This window comes from Pipistrellus hanaki (genome assembly GCF_964339955.1).
Source record: "Pipistrellus hanaki genome assembly, chromosome: 2".
NCBI classification, from domain to species: domain Eukaryota; kingdom Metazoa; phylum Chordata; class Mammalia; order Chiroptera; family Vespertilionidae; genus Pipistrellus; species Pipistrellus hanaki.
In genome coordinates this window covers 160,835,424-160,853,461 of record NC_140504.1, presented here as the reverse complement: position 1 = coordinate 160,853,461, position 18,038 = coordinate 160,835,424, and the positions used below count along the sequence as shown (strand labels likewise).

The 18,038-nt window shown below is 37.2% G+C and overlaps 1 protein-coding gene across 2 annotated transcripts in view; it reads left to right on the top strand.

Moving 5' to 3' along the window:
• HOOK1 (hook microtubule tethering protein 1) overlaps positions 1-10,704 on the top strand; it is a 65,797-nt gene extending 55,093 nt beyond the window's left edge. For both annotated transcript variants that reach the window (XM_084872962.1, XM_084872963.1), the window contains 2 exons: positions 1,777-1,845; positions 6,959-10,704. In XM_084872962.1, coding sequence (XP_084729088.1) covers positions 1,777-1,845; positions 6,959-7,129 — 240 coding nt within the window. In that variant the 3' untranslated portion in view covers positions 7,130-10,704. The remainder of the gene's footprint in view (positions 1-1,776; positions 1,846-6,958) is intronic.
• The last annotated feature ends 7,334 nt before the right edge of the window (positions 10,705-18,038 follow it).

The following is an 18,038-nucleotide window of genomic DNA, read 5'->3' as shown; positions in this document are numbered from 1 at the left end:
TATGGATAATTGCAGAGCCCTGTTGAATTCTATATACCTACCTTGAAATTCTCATAATTGATAATTGGTTTCTATTTGAATCAAATAGGAATGCTTTATTTCAAAGAAACATGTTATGTTCACTTACCACTTTCTTTGTGTTATTTCTGAGCCAGTAGATATGGGCTATGGTAAAAATATTTTGTTTAAAGATTTTAAGACTTGAATACCCAGAATACACAACAGTCTTATGTGTACTTTCTGTAAGTTCCCGATCAGGCCATATGGGCTGTTATAAAAAGCACTGGTTAGGGGATATCTCCCTGCAGAAATGCTATTCATTCTTGAGGATTCAACTCAGATGTATTCCTGGGTAAGTTTTCCCTGGATTTCTTAAGCAAAATTAATTCTCTCTCCAGAGTTTGTCCATGCACTGTGAACTCATGAATTCATTCCATAGTAGTATTCTTTGAATTAGGCTAGAAGGCTGTGAACTGAAGCTAGAGACTGCATCTTATATCTTTGTACTCCCACCATTAAATGTTACATAAATCAGAGGCCAAGTTGTCAGTTTTATTAGTAACTTATCTTAAAGTGATCATCTTTCTCTCTGGCCAGTGTGGCTCAGTTAGTTGGGTGTCATCCCAAGCACCTAAAGGTTGATGGTTTGATTACTGGTCAGGGCAATCAATGAGTGAATTAAAAATTTGATTTCCTGTAGGGGGTATGTAGGAGGCAGCTGTTCAATGTTTCTCTCTCATATCAATGTTTCTCTCCCTCTCTAAAAAAGAAAAAAAAATGTATTAAAAAGAAAGTAATCACTATTCCTCTCTGGTCCAAGTAATGATATTTGGACTGAGTCTGAAATCTAAGTTGCTCTGACTATTCACTTCCCATCAAAAGCCAGGGAGAATGGACAGCATTGTTGATGCTTGAAAGTGCTTGAAATGCAGCTCCCTAACATGTAAGATGACAGAGTGGTGCCTCTAACTCTACGGCTCTAAGTCACAGCATTTGGGACTTTAATTTATGTGTATTTATCTGTACACTGAAAAAAGTAGAAAGAGTAAGATCAATAACAGAAGTTATTCTATCTGCCATCTTTCTTGAGGAGTGTTTGTCTGGAGTGGGTGTGAGGCAGAAGAAAGGCATCTTGCCTCCTTCATTTTCTGTAAGCTTTTTGTATCATCAGCATCTTGCTGTGAAAACATTCAAATGTTTAAAGGTTATGATTTTTTTAATGAATCAACTATATCTGATACTCAGTAAAATAATAAAAGTAGTTAGAGTAATTAAGAAACGGATGTCTGTCACTAAGGTGGCTTGTAACTATGACCACAGGCAATCTAGTACATAGGTCATTAAGAACTGAGAGATAAAAACCCACACTAAGCCTTAAAGGAGATTTAAAGGATTTTCTAGGATATTTTTTATTACATCCTTCTCCTTAGTTTTTTTACTCTTCAAAATAGGTGCAGCTCTGTTTTGTTACCTAAACCAGTTGTTACTTTTTCTAGATATAAAGGATAGTAGCATAAGAATCACTAGTTCTTGTGGGTTTTGTTTTTGTTTTTTAATACCTGTACCAGTAAAATTCCTGAAATAAAGATTTACTAGTCACAATCTTACTCCTTTATAAAGCTGTTATACAAGCATTTCTCCATGACTGAATCTATGTTTCGACAATTTTTTATACCTCAAAATGCATTCACCAAATTCAATAATGAACATACAAAGAAATGTTGTTACATTTTTAGTAATTTGGGAGATTTTAGTAGTCTTCCTTTCTTTTTCCAGAGTGAATGTAAAGTAGCAAAATTCCGTGATTATGAAGAAAAACTAATTGTTTCTGCCTGGTATAATAAGGTGAGTTGAAATTCAGCCAGTGATTGGATGTTTAGAACAGTGTTTATCAAACATTTTGATCAGGAAACATGATGAAAATGTATTTATACCACAGATCAATATATATACATATTATATATGTAAACAAGTTACCCTATGTGCATTGCATTCAGGTATTTTCTGTCATACCCTTTTTTTTTTTTTAATGTTGGTCATAATCCCAATTAACTATATATTTTAGTTTAATGTGTTTAGTTGATTTTTACTTTTTCAAAATCAGTAAATTGACCTCATGACGCATCCACCTTTACTTAAAGCACACGAAGTGTACATGCAACAATCCATAAATATTTTTTAAAAAGCATTATTTGAGTTAAAGCATTATATTTGTGTTCCATAAAAGGTTTCTTTAAAAATATGAATATATGTGTAATGCAATATGAAGTGCTTCTAGTAATCAGCATTTATTTTAACATCCCGTGAAGCCTCTCAGTGTGTCCTTTAATGTATTTGTTTTTTGTTTGTTTGTTTTTTTAAATCCAGGGACTACTTACTCCTCAGTAATTGTCCTTACAAGGAGAAAAATAGTATAAAATAATTAAAAATGTTTTTGCTTTTTTACTCTGAATATCTGTAGGATGTTTTCAAGAAAAGTAGCAGTTCATGGTTCTTTTGGGTTATTCTAATCGGCTAAAATAGATATTAACACATATACCACTTACCATAGGTTCTGCTTATTTAATATGAGATAATATTAATTTATAGACCCCCCTGTGCTTTACCACATAGAACTAGTTGTCTCTCTTCAGACATGCTTTGTTTCTTTCATGCCATCAAACTTTTTGTTCTTTTTTCTTTCCTTCACTGCTCTGTTTGGTAAAATCTGACTTAATTTAACAAGGCTTTGAAGGAAATTACTTGTGTAGTGTTCCTGGAATCTTCCATCATGGGTTAATCATTCTAGTTAATATAGAGGATTATGGATAATTTTCTTTGTTCTCCTGTGGCCCTTTAAAAAAAAAAAAAATATATATATATATATATATATATATATATATATATATTTTTTTTTTTTTTTTTTTTTTTTTTTTTTTCATCACCATTAATCCTCCCATACCTTCTTCCACCTCCACTACCTCCTCCCTATGCAATTACCACACTGTTGTCCAGGAGTTCTTTCGTTTTTTTTGTTTTTGCTCAATCCCTCCACCATCCCCAAGCTGCTCCCATGCCAGAGCTGTCAATCTTCTATCTCTATCTCTATTTTGCTTGTTATCTCAGTTTAGTCATTAGATTCCACATATAAGTGAAATCATATGATACTTATCTCTCTGACTGGCTTATTTCACTTAGCATAATATTCTCCAGGTCCATCCATGCTGTCTCACAGATAAAATTTTCTTTTTTACAGCCAACCAGTATTCCATTGTGTAAATGTACCAGAGCTTTTTTATCTACTCATCTGCTGATGGATACTTGGGTTGCTTCCAAATCATGGCTGTTGTAAATAACATTACAGTGAACATAGGGCTGTATATATTCTTTCGAATTCGTATTTCTGGTTTCAGATAAATTTTCAGAAGTGGAATCACTGGGTCATAAAGCAGTTCCATTTTTAATTTTTTGAAGTGTCTCCATACTGCTTTCCATAGTGGCTGCACTAATCTTCATTCCGACCTTGTTTGTTGATAATATTAATGATAGCCATTCTGATATCTCATTGTGGTGTTAATTTACATCTCTCGATTAGTGAACTTGAGCATCTTTTCATATGTCTATTGACCACTTTTCATATGTCTTATGTCCATTTTGTTCTTTAATTGGATTGTTTGTTTTTATTTGGTGTTGAGTTTATAAGTTATTTATAAATTTAGGATATTAACTCCTTATCAAATGTATGAACAAATATGTTGTCCCATTCAGTGGATTGTCTTTTCATTTTATAGATGGTTTCCTTTGTTATGAAAAAAAACTTTTTAGTTTGATGTAGTTCTGTTTGTTCATTTTTCTTTTGTTTTTCTTGCCCTAGAGGTACATCAGAAAAAAATATTGCTATGAGAAATGGCCGTAATTTTACTGCCTATGTTTTCATCTAGGATTTTTATGATCCTAATATTTAAGTCTGTAATTCATTTTTAGTTTATTCTTGTGTGTGGTGTAAGAAAATGGTCTGGTTTCTTTTTCTTTCTTTTTTTTTTTTTTTTTGCATTTATCTGTCTAATTTTCCAACACTTTTATTAATAGACTAGCTTTACCCCATTGTATGTTTTTACCTCCTTTGTTCAAATATTGCTGTAAAAGCATGGGGTTATTTCTGGACTATCTTTTCTGTTCCATTGATCTATATAACTTTTTTTTTTATGCCAGTAGCCAGCTTCACAAGCAACATTGTGACAGATGTTTTTTAAAAGTGTTTTTAAAAATATGTATTTATTGATTTAAGGGAGAGAGAGGAAGAGATAGAAGCATCCATAATGAGAATCATTGATTGGCTGCCTCCTGCAAGCCCTCTATTGGGGATGAAGCCCACAATCCAGGCTTGTGTCCTAACCAGTAATCGAACCATGACCCCTGATTCATGGGTTAACACTCAACCACTGAGCCACACCAGCTGAGCACCATGCTTTTTTGATAACTATGGACTTGTAGTACAGTTTGGTGATAGGTAGCATGAGTCTTCCACTTTGTTCTTTTTTTCTCATGATCATATTGCTGTTTGGGGTCTATTGTGGTTCCATATAAAATTTGGGAATAATTCTGTGGCATATGCCATTGGTATCTTGATAGAAATTGCATTGAATTCATAGATTGCTCTGGGTAGTATGGACATTTTAATGATGTTAATTCTTCCTATTCATGAACAAGGTATATGCTTTCACTTATTTGCATCTTCTTCAGTTTATTGCTTTGTTGTCTTATGCTTTTCCAAGGACAGGTATTTTACATTTTTGCTTAAATTTATTCCTTTTGAAGCAATTTTGAATGGGATTGTTTTCTTAGTTTTCTTTTCTGATAGTTCTTTGAGTCTTACTAGGGTGGCCTTATGTAGTAGGTGTCCTGTGGAACCCAATGGTGCAGTCTCCTGAGCTGGGTGCTCTATGAATGTTCCTTGTGGGTGTTTTATGGGCTTTCTTGTTGTAATTGAGTCTTAATTACTTGATTACTATTAGCCTGTTTGTGTGTGCATTTGCCCCTTAGGCTGTCCAGCTGTGAGGCTTATGCACCAAGGCATTATGCATTAGCAGCTGCTAATCACATGAAATGGAATTTGCCTTGGCAGGGTTTGATGCCTGACAATATCTTCCTAAAGAAATGTTGCTTGTGAAGCTTATTGGACTTTGCTCTGTTGTTGCCTGAAGCTGGCCACTGGGTATATTGGTCTGGGCCTCATGAGGGGGATTCAGCTGCAGGTCTATGTCAGGCACTGCCTATAACTGGCTCTGGGCACCCTGTTTGCTGCTATCCATGACCCAATTGTGGCTCCCTTTTCTGGACCTAGGTGCATGCAGAAAGCACCAAGCTGAGCACCAAGGCTGGCTTTGTTTCAAAATACCCAGAGATCCGCCTCTGCTTGTAAGCTGCCTGGTAGGCTTAGTTACTGAAAGAACCTCAGGCTATACTTCTTAGTAGGGTGTAACTCCACAGGGTAGAATAAGAGGCATGTAGCAGGTAGGGCTATTGTTTACCCCAGGCTGATGCCACATGGAGGGGAATGCTTTGCTGGAGAAAGATGGCTTCTGCAGTATGCAGGAATGACTCAGCACAAGGATCCTGGGCGGCTGATCCTTCAGCTCTCTCCCCGGGGCCACCAACCCTAGACTCCCCTCATGCAGCTCCAGTTCATTCTGCCCTCTCTCTGCCAGAGCCAGGGTGAGTGGCTGCAAACAAAATGCTGTGTTGACCCTTTAAGAGGGTGCTTGCATCTCTATGCTATCTCCCCCTGGTAGACAAAAACCCCACTGGTTTTCACAGCTGATGTTTTGTGGGCTCCTTTCCCAGTTCTGTTGTTCTAGGCTTGTGAGCCTACATTGGAATTTAGACCCTACACTTCTCAGGGGCAATAACTCTGCCACACTCCCATAGCTGAGATATTTCTCGAGAACTTTAGCTACTTCCCATTGGAGCCCAGTCAGCCTTCTCATGCCTCTGCACTTTCTGCCATTCTTGGTGTGACTTCTTCTGTAAGTCTGGGGTTATAAGGCTTCTTTTCAGCTAATCTTCAGTTGGTTATTCAGGATGATTTTTTCATACTTTAATTGTAATTCCATTTTGGTCTAGGGAGGAGATTAGTGTAGCTTCCACCTAAACTGCCACCATCTTCCCAGATCTCTGTGGACTTTTAGTACATAAATCATTAAAAATATTAAAGCTAAATAATGCATTATTTATTCATTTTTCAACTTATATGTTTTGAGCATCTTCTTGATTCTGTGTCTTATATTAATCAGTATTCTCAGTTCAGTAAACTTAGGTGATGTGGTCTAGTGAGAAAGAAGTAATGATTTCCCTTACTAAGAAATCCAATAGCTACAATTAGTAATTTTGTTAGGTATCAATACGTAGATAGATCATAGTAAATTTGAACAGTATTGTGGTTCTCAAACTTAAGTATGCATCTGAAGACTTTGTTAAATATTGGACTCTCCTACAGAGCTTCTTACTCACTAGGTCTGGGTAGCATAAAACTTACATTTTTTAACAAATTCTCGTTGGTGCTAATGTTAATCCAGGGCTCACACTTAGGGTAACCTTTGACCCAAGCTTTTATATTGTGTTATGGGTGCTCATTGTGGGTGGAGTGATTGCCCAAATGCAGAATTTTTGCTTTGGAACCTTTTTAATTGTTCTTGTAATTAAAGTTAGTTCTAGAGCATTATTTTAAGGTGCTGTTTTTAATGGTTTTATATTTAATGGATTAACATAGAGAAACTAGGTTTTATGTCCTTATTTTCTTCTTACTAGCAGTACCAGGTACAGATGAATTAATTTCTGCACTCTTATTCTTTAAATTAAAAAATGAGGCAAACCAGCTTTGTAATATTGTTTCGAGGATTAAATAACTTTATGTATGTAGAAAGCACTTTAAATTCTAACTCTAAGTAGTCATTTTATTATGTTTTTTATTTTTGTTCAGAGTCTAGCATTCCAGAAACTGGGGATGGAATCTAGACTTGTGAGCAGCAGCGGGGCTGGCAAAGACCCTGCTGCCTGTCCTCCTGCACGGTCTTTCCTAGCACAGCAGCGGCACATCACCAACTCCCGAAGAAATCTCTCTGTTAAAGTTCCTGCTGCAACCTCTGATTAAACTGCTAAAGACAACAAGCAGAAGTGCCCTTAAAATAGTTTGTGTCTTTCAACCAACTACCAGACTGAAAAAAAATATGTTTATGATGTTGGATATCAGCTGTTCAAGAGTCACGGAATTAAGTTTGCTGGCTGACTTTGAAAGCAAAATATAGAATTAGCTATTTCTCTGAGGGATTAGGCACCCACCTAAACATTTGTGCTTTGAGACTACTGTAATTTCAAATTGACTTTGTATGTTTTAGTTAGTGTTTTCATTTGTGTCAGTAAATTGGTTAATTTGCAATGTGTAATCAGTAATAAGTAATTTAAAAATGCATCTATATTCATTTTATTGTTTTGGTCCATATAAAAATAAGCTTAAAGTAGGCACATGTAGAACTATAAAAGAGTTGTATTTTTTTACTTGATATATACAAGGCTTGACCTCTAGCCTCTAACTCTGTCATTGAATGGGTATATCTTATCGTGAAGTAGAAGATAACGACATTTGGAAGTTTTGATTGTTGAACTGACTCTGTTATAGCAAAGTGACTATTCAGAAGAGGTTATATACTTCTGTTACTTACCATAAGCAGGGCTTCTATGCGGCATGGTGGAAATGGGTAGGGTAAGTGGATAAACTGATTTTCTGACAGGTAACAAGCTAAAAATATACTTTGTGTGAAACATCCACATGTTCTTTAATATAATTAATAACGATAATAATTATTTTACTTTTAAGCATAAAATTATCAGGATTTATGCTAAAAATGCTATAATAATTTTGCCTCCAAAGAAGAAATGGTGCAGCAATGAAACAATTTGGAATCAAGTTAATTTTGTTTAATAAGAAAGCAATCTGTCTTGGGCTGTGTTTATGGTATTCAGTTCGTTTCTGCCCAAAGCCCGTTATTTTCAAAGGTGTTACTTTCTCATTATTTAAGAGTTACTTGTTGGAATTTTAATTAGTTGAGAGTAAAATGTGTGCTGTTCAATATTGTAGCCAGAAGCCACATGTGGCAATTTTAGTTAAGCTAATTAAAATTAAGTTTTTTTTGTTGCACCAGCCACAGTTCAAATGCTCAGTATCCACATTGGCTAATGGCTACAGAATTAATGCAGACATAAAGTATTTCCATCATTGCAGAAAGTTCTGGACAGTGCCATGCTAACTCTTCTTATAATAACATTGAAACACACCTTGCTGTTAGACCACAAAAGTAAAAAGAAGAAAATGTCAGGCCTTTTTCAGTTTGAAAAGGAATTGAATTGTGGCAAAACTAGCATTTGCATTCCTTAAAGTTGAATAGCTTGTGTTGTGACATTCATAGTTAATCTTTGCAGTACTCTTCAGAATCAGCTGCACACTTACCTGCTTGTGCGTAGACCAGGCAGGGGTCAGCACACTTTTCTGTAAAGGGGCAGATAGTAGTTAGTTACTTTAGGTGTTGTGTGTTGTTGGCCATGTGATCAGTAGCAGGTAAATCAGCTCTGCCCTTATGTATGAAAGCAGTAGCCATACACAGTATGTAAACCAAATAGGCGTGGTTGTGTTTCAATAAAACTTACAAAAACTGGTGTTAGTTCAGATTTGGCCTGGAGGCAGTGGACCTCCTTCGATCTCGAGTTTATTCTTAGTCTTTCCTTGAAAATATAAATATTGTTCCATTTGCAGTGTTATTTATTTAGATTCTTGGTTGTTGTTTTTTTAATTCTCTACCAGTAAATTTTTAATTACTGAAAATACAAGAATTGCTTTCATACTGTATTTCATAGTGGTCTCTGAGATTAGGGCACATCTGTCAGGATATTTTGTTTTATCAGGGTTACTTTTGTTGACTACCTCTTAGATTTTGGTGTCTTTTTTCAGTGCAGTTTTATAGTTGGTTTGCTTCTTCATATAGCCTTATAGTCTTTGCGTGCCTGTGACTTTTGGTGAAATGAAAATGTATTAGCATGCCAATTAAAATTTTCTAAGTATATGGCATTTTAGAATATTTTGGTCAGTGTAAGACATGAGCTCCTTTGGTATTTACTACTTGCTTATAATTGAAAATTTACAACCTTGTCAAGCTCCCTTTTAATGAAACTTGTTGTAAAACATCAATGCCAATAAATTAATATTTTCACAATTCAATTGATCACAAATTTTCTATTATACTTGGAATTTCTAAGTAATTTGTGCAATTTATGAATAAGGACTTAAAGCTAGATTCTTTTATCTTAATAGAGAAAAAGCAAATTTTGTGATTTACTACTTTTCTAGTTTATAAGTAGAATTTAAATTGCTTGATACATAAGTATTTATACAATACTAATGTAATTTAAAGTTCTGTATTATTGTGATTTAATCATATGGAAATTTAGGAATTGATCAGAAGTGAGATTGTTTTCCACATCTGGTTAATAGAGTGAAATTGACACCCTGTGGGTGGTAAAGCATCATAAATATGCCTCATAAACCATGAATTATACATATCTGTGTTATAACTGATGCTTAAGTGCATATACCAGGGAAGAGAAATTTAGCATTTATCTTATGTGGTAATGAGTTGAATGTCCCAGTGATAATAAAGTAAAACCACAGATCATTTGGAAATTATCTTTAATTTTGAGCATTTGCTGTGTAATTAATATCACTTTCTCTTTTTAAAATAAGTATGTATACTTATGGCAATGATGTTTACCCTGAGATTAACTTAATGTATTGAGAAATATTTTAAGTTCACTGTTTTTTTGTTTTTTTTTTTAATAAATAAGGCTGCTGAACTAATGATTTAGTATAGATTAAAAATTAATGTCTTGCCCTGGCTATTGTTTCTAAGTGATTAGAGCACTGGTGCATGTACCAAAGTGTCTCAGGTTCCATTCTCCATCAAGGGTGCATATGGGGGTTGCAGGTTTGATCCCTAGTCGGGTGCATGTAGCAAGCAACCAACCAATATTTCTCTCTCTCTCTTCCCCTTTCCCCTTATTATCTTCCCTCTCCTCCCCGCCCTTCCACTTTCTCTAAAAAAATCAATAGAAAAAATACCTTCGGGTAAGATTTAACAACAGAAAAGAATTGAATTATTGTCTAGAAACATTAAACTGGACATTCCTCATGAAGGTATCATCTTGGATACTGGAGTGCTGAATTGAATGCTAGATAATGCTTGTACACCTATACCTGTTTCTGTATAGTGGCACATTGGCTCTGTGGGGTGGTTTATAGGGCACAATACTACCGTGTTAGGTTCTCTGTGTGTATATTTAACAAGAACCATTCCGCTGTAAAATGAGTGTAGATGGTTGTATACCTACAGTCTTACTGTGAACCTATACATTACGAAAAAGTCATTTGGGAATTTGTAAAGCACTAAAGCATAACCACAAAAGACAGTGGTGTGCAGTTGTTAAACATGATGTAGCTTTATTATAATGTTGAGTTTATAAAAGGTCCTTTCTATTTTCCATGGCAAAGACTTTGACACTTGAAAAATAGAAGCAATATTTGATTTATTTTTGTAAGTATTTAGAATATTTTAAATAAATGATTGTCCAATAACAGTATAATGTTGTAAAATGTTTTAGTAAATAAAGTTTCTGATTCTGTGTAATGGTTATGATTGATTTTTATTAGGTATAGGTATATGTTTATTTGCTGCTTTAAATAAAGGACTTAAAATATTTAGATCAGAAAAGGAAAATAATAGCACTAATTTAATTTTTTTAATGTTCTATAATATGTTTGAGTTTTTTTGGTAAATGAGTAGATGTGTAGTAGTAATTTTTTGGTTTGCCCAGTTACATCTCCAGTTTCACTATTGGAATCGAGGCATTTTGTATCATTGTGGATTCAAAACATTTCTGTCTTTTCTTTGGCAGAGATTGCTACTCATCTCTTTATTTCCATTCTCTCGTTTGTCCTTTTGTAATAGAATCCCATATTTTAGCTTGTTACATTTATCTTACCTCTAGGGAGAAAAAAATAAGTACTTCTTGGATTCCCTTATAACTAGGTAGGGTCATTTCACTGAGTTCCGGCTGAAGAAATGTGAAGAGTAGTGATGTGTGCCTATAAAAAGAATGGGTATGTTTGCCCCAGCCCTTTCCCTTTCTAGAATGCCATGGTCTGAAGGTGACTATCAAGGGCAGTGGACCAATAAGGAAGAAAGGACTTGCATCCTTGAAGTCACCACCTTGCCAGATCAACTGCGGACCTACAGTCCATATTTCTCTTTATTTAAGCAAGCGGTTTTTCATAGCTATTTTATTTTGGGGTCTCTCTCTTTTGGAATCTTATTTTATTTCCCTATCTACACAGGCTTGTCAAAATAAGTTGTGAAAGTTTTTGAGAAGTGCAGGTGCTCCATGTTCTTGGATTATGTTTTGGGAATGTTTAATTCCCTTGGTGTTAGTAGAGGCTCAGTGAATGTTTATTTAATGCTGAGAGTAAAGTTAATGTGCCAGATAAGCAAAGGTGTAGACAAAAGTGAAGTTCTGTCTCACATTAGTTAGATCTTCATGATCCCCGAAGACCACTTTTCTCTAAATTTAACTTTCTGTACTGGCCCAACATCACCTAATGTTATAAGTGGTTCATTAAGAGCGACTCAAGATTCTAGACCTGCACTGACCAATATGTGGGCTGCTAGCACATTAGATAATTAATCATAAATTTTAATGAAATTTTATTTCCTCATTATAGCCTCACATGGCCATGACTAAGATATTGGACAGTGCAGATAGAGGACAGTTCTGTCATCACCAATCATGGACAGCTCTGTTCCAAAGGCCTAGGTTGAATGGACACATTCTGTATTTCTTGGAAGTTCCCCATGATGTGAGATCACACACATGTAGTAAGATGAAGCTTTCAGACATATCCCTGCACAGTGACACGCAGGGAGAGAGCCGCAGTGGGTTTTTTACTGGCTGTAGGTCTGATGGTAAAGTGCTCCCTCCATCCTTTGCTCAACTGGTTGCAGCAACTTGCCCTCAGTACCTGGTAAATGTTACATTTTAGACCTTTTGCTTCAGCTTAAACATTCCCCTCTTCCATAAATGCTTCCATAATTTCTCAAGGTGAGAAATCCATTTTTCTAAAAGGTGAAGTCTTTGTCTTAGTGACCTTAATTAATCTTACATATTTTTTAAAAACAGGTATGTATCCAAGATTGAACAACTGAAGGATATTTTTTTCCATTGACGTTTAGTGTATAAAGGAAGGGAAAAGGGAAAGGAGGAGAGAGGGAGGAAAGAGAGAGAAACATCAATGTGAGAGAGACACATCAATTTGTTGCCTCTAGCATAAGCCCCAACTGGGGACAGGTATGAACCTGCAACCTAGGCATGTGCCCTTGACTAGGAATTGAACCCAGATCCCCTCAGTCCATGGGCCAATGTTCTAACCCTTAGAAAACTGGCTAGAGCTAGGCTAAGTTTCTTGAAGTTGGGGACTATAGCTTATCTCTGTTGCCCTCTGGTACTTGGAATACTGTCTTCCACTAAGTCAGCAAATATATACCAGCTGAACTACAATTGCTGGTGATGGACTGAATATTTTCGGTAGAAATCACTCTCAAGATGATCTGAAGGAATTGGAGGAGTGCTTTGGAAGGAATACCTACATAGGCAAGAAATTGACAGATATTTTATTTCAGCCCTACAACTAAATAGCTCCTATTTCTAAGCCTCTTTCTTGGTTTTACTAATAGTCATATTTTTATAAGCGCTTCATTGAGATAAAATTCGAATACCATATGAACACATTTAAAAAGTGTATAAATCAGAAGTTTGTAGGATATTCACAGTTGTGTGACTATCACCATTTCTCTAAAAACATTTTGTCACCTCAAATAGAAACCCTGTAGCCATTACTGTCTGATCTGCTGGTCCTCTCCTCCCAGCCCTGAGAACTACTAGTCTGCTTTCTCTGCCTATTTTGGACATTTCATATCAATGGAATCATACAAAATGTGAGCTTTCATGAATAGACTCTTAAGCATTAGGCTTTTAAGGTTCATTCTGTAGTATGCTTCCTTTATTTCTTTTTATTGCTGAACTAGAGACCCAGTGCATGAAATTTGTGCACGGGGTGGGGCGGGGGGGGGGGGGGGGAGGTGTCCCTCAGCCCAGCCTACACCTTCTCCAACCTGGGAACCTTCGCGGGATGTCCGACTGCCCGTTTAGTCCCAATTTTGTGGGATCGGGCGTAAATAGGCAGTCCTACATCCCTCTCATAATCCAGGACTGCTGGCTCCCAACCGCTTGCCTGCCTCTGCCTGATTGCCCCTAACCGCTTCTGCTTGCTAGCCTGATTACCCCCTAACCACTCCCATGCCAGCCTGATTGATGTCTAACTACTCCCCTGCCAGCCGGTTTGCCCCCAACTTCCCTTCTCTGCCGGCCAGGTTAGCCCTAACTGCCCTCCCCTGCAGGATTGATCGCTTCCAACTGCCCTTCCTTGCAGGCCTAGTGCCTCCCAACTGCCCTCCCCTGCTGGCCATCTTGTGTCCACATGGGGGCAGCCATCTTTGACCACATGGGGGCAGCTACTGTGTGTAGGAGTGATGGTCAATCTGCATATTACTCTTTAATTAGATAGGATAGGGGCCTGGTGTATGGGTGGGGGCCAGCTGGTTTTCCCTGAAGGGTGTCCCGGATCAGGGTGGGGGTTCTCTTGGGGTGAGGAACGGCTTGAGCAAGGCGCCAGCAGTGGTTTGCAGGCCAGCCACACCCCCTGCTGACCCAAGTGGAGGCCCTGGTATCTGGAATTTATTTACCTTCTACAATTGAAACTTTGTAGCCTGGAGTGGAGCCAAGCCTCCTGCTTGCTCCATGGAGGGAGCTATTTCAGTTTGGATTTGTTTACCTTCTATAATTGAAATTTTGTAGCCTTAAGTGGAGGCCTAGGCCCTTAAGGGCAGGAGGAAAGCTTGGCTTCCGCCGTTGCCTGGAAAACCCAAGCCTCCCTCCTGCTCTCTATGGCTGTAGCCATCTTGGTTGGGTTTATTTGCATACTCACTCTGATTGGCTGATAAACGTGGCTGGTGGGCATGGCTTGTGGGTGTAGCAGCAGAGTGATGATTAATTTACATATTACTCTTTTATTAGGTAGGCTAATATTTTGTTACATGTTTGTGCCACCTTTTGTTTAGTTGTTCATCAGTTGATGGATTTTTGGGTTCTGGCTATTCTGAATAATTCTGCTATGTACATTCATGTCCACGGTTTTGTGTGGAAGTAGGTTTCATTTATCTTGGATATATACCACCACAGTCTGATTATGTCCCTCTAAAACTTTTATGTTGAAATCCTGCCCCCTAAGATGATAGAAATCAGGAGGTACAACCTTTGGGAGGCGATTAGATCCTGAAGGTTCATAAATGGGTTTAATGCCCTTATAACAGGCCTGAGAAAACCTTCCTTCCCCTCCCACCATGTGAGGACACAGCAAACAGGTGCTGTCCCTGAGTCAGAAGATGTGCCCTTGCCACACACCAGATCTGTCAGCACCTTCATGTTGGCCTTGCTGCCTCCCGCCTGCACTGTGAGAAAAACATTATAATGTACCCAGTTTATTGTATTTTGTTATAGCAGTTCAATTGATACATATACTTGTGAATGAAGCTGCTGGGTCATATAATAAGTCATGTTGAACATTTTGAGGAACTGCCAGACTGTTTTCTAAAGTGCCTGCAATATTTCACAATTCCACCGCCAATGTGAGTTACAGTTTGTCCACATCCTCACCTGAAATAGCCATTATTTTAGCTATCCTAGTGTGTGATGTGGTATCTCATTGTAGTTTTGAGTGGCACTTCCCTAAAAATTAATGATGTTAATCGTAGTTTGATATTTAATTACTCATTCGTATCTCTATCATCTTTAAAGAAATGCCTATTAAAATTACTTTCCAGTTTTTTAATTAGTCTATTTGTCTTTGTATTGCTATTTATTGTGGATCCAAATTCTTATTAGATATGTGACTTAATAATTTTATACTGTCCTGTGGGTTGTCTCTCCATTCTTTTGGAAGTTTTGTTTGTAGAACAAGATATTTTAATTTTGACAAATTCCAGTTTACCAATTTTTTTTTTCTTTTTTTACTTGTGCTTTTGGTGTTATATTTAAGAAACCAAAAGTCAGGAAGATTTCCCCCTATACTTTCTTTTAGGATTTTTATAAGTTTACATCCTATACTAGCCTGTAAGCCATTTTGAGATAAATTTTACGTATGGTGTGAGGCAGAGGTTCAGTTTTATTTTGCTGCATGTGGATATCAACTTCTCCCAGTACAGCTTTTTGAAAAGATTATTCTTTCTCCATTAAATTGTTTTGGCCCCTAGTTGAAAATCACCTGACCTTTCCTGAATGCTTTTATTCCTAAACACTCAAGTCTAGTGCCTTGGTCTACACGTCTACCCTTGTGCCAGTATCACACAATTGTGATTACCATAGCTTTGTAGTAAGTGTTAAAATTAGTAATTAAGTATCCTAAATTTTCTTTTTCAGGATTGCTTTGGCTATTTTAAAAATGCCACAGAGCTCACTTCTTACTGAGATCTGGCTTTTTTTTTTTTTTTTTTTTTTTTTTTTTAAGTGCTCAGATTGTTGCAAGAATTCAATTAATTTCCATAGTTCTGGAAATGTTGATTTTGACAAGTTTGCTAGTCTTTTCAGGGTTTTTATTGAGGAGTGAATTTTGGGAGGTCACTTTGCCATTTGAGAAGTTCTTCTCTCCAGGTCAGATTTTTAGAAGTAAAAGGGGTCTTAGTGTGCAATCTTTGAAGTCCACATTGTCCAGAATATGCAACTAAGGTGCAGAGAGGTAAACGGTTTGCTGCATAGGAACAGAAACTTCTGACACACTGAAGCATTAACATTTCTGCTCTGCCTCAGTCCCTTGACTCCTCCCCACCCAGAGGTTCAACATTTACTGAGCATCTATTATGCATCAAAACCATTAGGTACTGAACCTATGTAAGCAAGGCACAATCATCTCTGCAAAGCTGAGTATAATTGGGAGAGTACCTGGCAATAGCAAATTAAAATTTTTGACTAACATTCTCAGAGAATGGATGGAGGAGGGAGCAACTGACTGGGAGAGTCAAGAAAAATGTCATTGAGGAGTTGACATCAAAGTTGAGTCTGCCAGGTATAATTAGATGTTTCTTACAGAAAGCATCTTAATAATAAAAGTGTAATATGCTAATTAGACCGAATGTCCTTCTGGAAGCCGGTGACCAGAGGGAAGCTGGTCCTGGCAGTCTGGGGAAGGAAGGCCTACTCTTACAAGAATTTCATTCATTGGGCCGCTAGTACTTTATATAAAGACACACAGATTTTAAAGGACCAATCCAGTGTAGAGAATTGGTAGTTGGGCAAGAGATGTGAAGAGGTGAGCAGGTTTCAGATCCCAGAAATGGTCATACACCTGCTAAGGAGCAGGCCCACACATAGGGCTGTTCACAGAACCCACTCCTGAGAGCACTGTTCACCTGGACTACAAGTGACAGCCACCTGGGCTTTCATAATGTAGCCCTGCCAAAAAACCTCCAATGGTCAGTAGGGAGAAGGATTTACTGCTCTGTGAGCCTAATGAGAAAAAGGTCAAATTGCCAGGAAAAAAAAGGTAGAGAAATAAGCTCTACAGTGTCGTAACTAGAGGTGTTGTTTGAAATAACCATAACAGCGTTGCAGCTACAATTTAATCTATTATATGCCAGGTACACTATGTCTTTCTTTATTATATATATTTGAATTATATTTATATATGTGATATTTATGTATAACATATAGTGTACATGTATTATAAATTCATATATCTTAAAATAACTGTGTTTTTGTCGCGTGCGTGCGCGTGTGTGTGTGTGTGTGTGTGTGTGTGTGTGTGTATGTATATATATTTTTTTCCCCTTCTGTTTTGGCCTCACAGGTTTATCAGACAGTTTAGGATAAGTTATGCTATAGTAACTAGCAGTCTCAAAATTTTAGTGGCTAACAAAATAGGTTCATTCTTCACATCGCATATCCATTTGAATCAGCTATGTCTCTGCTCTTTGTCACGTGGATGTAGGCTGACAGGCCCTTATCTAGGACATTGCTGGTTTCATGGCAGAGAAAATGGAAACATGAACTACTAGCTTACTCTTCAGCACTGAGAAGATACTCATGGAACTTGTCTCTCACAAAGGACATGCCATTCCTGCATATATCAGGGTGGTTATGTGTAATCATCCCACAGAGAGGAACACCACAGAGAAAGGCCACCAGAAAGGGTTAGTGGCTCCTTTGACCATCATCATCAACCACACAGATATTAATTCTATTTGAAGATTGGGAAATTGATTTAGTAAAGTATCCTTTATAATTTGCAAGCAAAAATTAATGAGAATACCTGGATTGAATTCAGGCCAGTGTAACTTCAGAGACCCAACTCCAGTTCATCTAATTCTCTGTGCTACCCAACCCCTGCACTGAGTCTTTTCATGTTGTTTTATGTGTTATCTTTGGATACTTGATGTATTTGAATGAAGAGAAGCCTTTTATTTCTGACCTTTACAGTTGTACTAGGCACCATCACGATTCAGTGCCAGCTCTGGAAAGTGAGCCTTTGCATTTGACCCTTTATTCTTGCTTAATATGTGTTTCAAAAGTAAGAGGGAAAGGTTGTTAGATTTTCAGAGCAGAACAGATAGCTCACGTTGCATGCACAAAAACACAGTGTGACCCAAATAGAGCCCATCTAAGAACATCAGCCTGTTCTTCAGAAATAAGCATGGAGAAATGGAATAGGTGGCCCTATTCCAGAAAGCCAGCTGGGAAATGGAGCAGTGAGCACTTTCCACTGTGTCATTGAAGGATTATAACAGAAGTTGGCATTGGGACCGAGAAATAGGGCATTGGAGTGAGGTGACAGGATAGAGGAATAGTGGCAGAGA